Source organism: Emiliania huxleyi (genome assembly GCF_000372725.1).
Source record: "Emiliania huxleyi CCMP1516 unplaced genomic scaffold EMIHUscaffold_3629, whole genome shotgun sequence".
Lineage (NCBI taxonomy): Eukaryota > Haptophyta > Isochrysidales > Noelaerhabdaceae > Emiliania > Emiliania huxleyi.
In genome coordinates, this window is record NW_005199251.1 from 1 (window position 1) to 1,910 (window position 1,910).

Sequence of the window (1,910 nt, forward strand, 5' to 3'; positions counted from 1 at the left end):
GAGACTTCTGGGCACGCTTCAACGGCGCGAGCGCATCGACTCACTATATATGGTCACGGAGTCATCCGTCCGTCCCTGCAAACGGCACTCCAGCCTCCCCCTCCCCCCCCCACCCCCCCACCCCACCCCACCCCACCCCCCGAGACTTATCAGGGTTGGGTTTGAATCCCCAGGGCCTCAAGGTCTCGCGGAAATAAAATAATAAAGCAGGCATCTCCAGGGGGGCTGGGCGACGCACGAACACAGAGAGAGGCACAGCCGGCGCACCCCGCCCCGCTCGCAGGGCGTGCATCACCTCTGATTGATTGCAAAAGAAAGAAACCGACAACGCGAGGGAGGGATCGGAGGAAAGAAAGAAAGAAAGAAAACAGACAACCCAAGGGAGGGATGGGAGGACGGCACGCACGCCGCCACCACACAGGGATTTCAAGGAGAGGAGTGTGGTGCTAGCCGTCGCCCACCCTAACCCTTGGGCGTCTGCCTCTTTCTATCTCCCTTCGCAGTCCCTCGCCGATTCTCGCTGCAACCTTCATGCCACCTCGCGGTCATCCCACTCTCGTCGTTCTCCCTCCTGGCGCTTCCTCCTCTGTCGCGTCGCTCTCGTCTGCCTCATCCTGCGACGCCGCCGCCGCCTGCCGATCCTTGCTCTCGCGGCTTCTCCCGCCTTTCGGCGCAACTCTGCCCTCCTCGCGGCGTATCTTGGCCCCTCGAGTTTATCGAGCTCTCCTCGCGCAAGGACGACTCTTCTGACGCCCACTGCTATCATTTGCCGCCAAGTCATGTCGTTGCTCAGGTCCACTCTCGCTTCGGAGTACCTCCACAGATGGTGTTGGCGCTGGGGTCCCCTTCGGGTGCATCGTGACGGATCGAAAGAAAGAAAGAAAGAAAACAGACAACCCAAGGGAGGGATGGGAGGACGGTACGCCGCCACCACACAGGGATTTTAGGGGAGAAGTTCAGGCCGAGCGACGGCGGCGGCTACGTGGCGTACAAGAAGGCGGACTACGCGCACGCCCTCTCGCGCTCGGACACCGACGTGCAGATGTACCTGTTTGAAACCTTCGGCGGGTGGTGCACAACGCGGTCAAACGGCTGTTCTACCAGATGAAGGACAAGGTGCGCAACAAGCTCTCGAAGCGGCAGCACGAGGACGAGGCGAGCTGGTCGACGCGGTCGTGGCTGTCGCTGCAGGCCCAGCGCATGTCAGTCGCGCTGCAGCTCGCGGCGGCGGAAGAGATTGCGACCGAGCTCAGGCTCGCCGCGGCGTCGGAGGACGCCGCCGTCGCCTAGACTCCCCTGCGTCACTACGTGCCTCCCCGTCTTTGTGGCCTGGCGTTTGTGCCCCGTTTGTGCCGCGTCCCGTGCCCCCGAGTTCATTCTATAAGCAAAAGTGGGAGAGAGAGAGTTTTGCGTTTTGTGTTTGAGAAGTGTGGTGTTAGCCGTCGCCTACCCTCGGGCGTCTACCACTTCCTATCTCTCTCCGCAGTTTATCACCAATTCTTGCAGCGACCTTCATGCCACCTCGCATTCTTCTCACTCTCGTCGTTCTCTCTCCTGCTGTCTTTTCGTCACGGATCGGACCTTGAAGGACGAGAGTTCAGGTTTCTTTGTCCAGCCTGTTGCTCGTGCGATGAGGGCGGCTGCTCGGGTGGCGCTGTGCTTCCTTCTTCTGCCCGCCTCGGGTCTGGTCTTGCCGGCTGCTCGCGTCGCCCCGCGCGCCGGGTGCGTCTACGCCGCGTGCGGGCCGGCCGCGCCGGAGCCGCAGGGCGGCTTGCGGCGTGTACTGCAGCGGCTGCGGCGGCCGCACACAAGCCCGGCGAGGCCCGGGCTGCTCAAGCGGGTGGGCGGCGCCTTCGCGGTCGCGTCCGCGTCGGTGCTCCTCCGCGCGCCCGGCCCCGCCGTCGCGGCGC

At 63.5% G+C, this 1,910-nt stretch overlaps 1 protein-coding gene across 1 annotated transcript; it reads left to right on the forward strand.

The window, feature by feature from the left end:
- Positions 1-823: 823 nt before the first annotated feature.
- EMIHUDRAFT_255583 (hypothetical protein) lies at positions 824-1,290 on the forward strand (the record flags this gene model as incomplete). The annotated part of the gene is made up of 3 exons (XM_005772192.1): positions 824-851; positions 939-1,036; positions 1,111-1,290. 3 exons carry the CDS (start codon positions 824-826, stop codon positions 1,288-1,290), a joined length of 306 nt encoding a protein of 101 aa, XP_005772249.1.
- Positions 1,291-1,910: the final 620 nt, after the last annotated feature.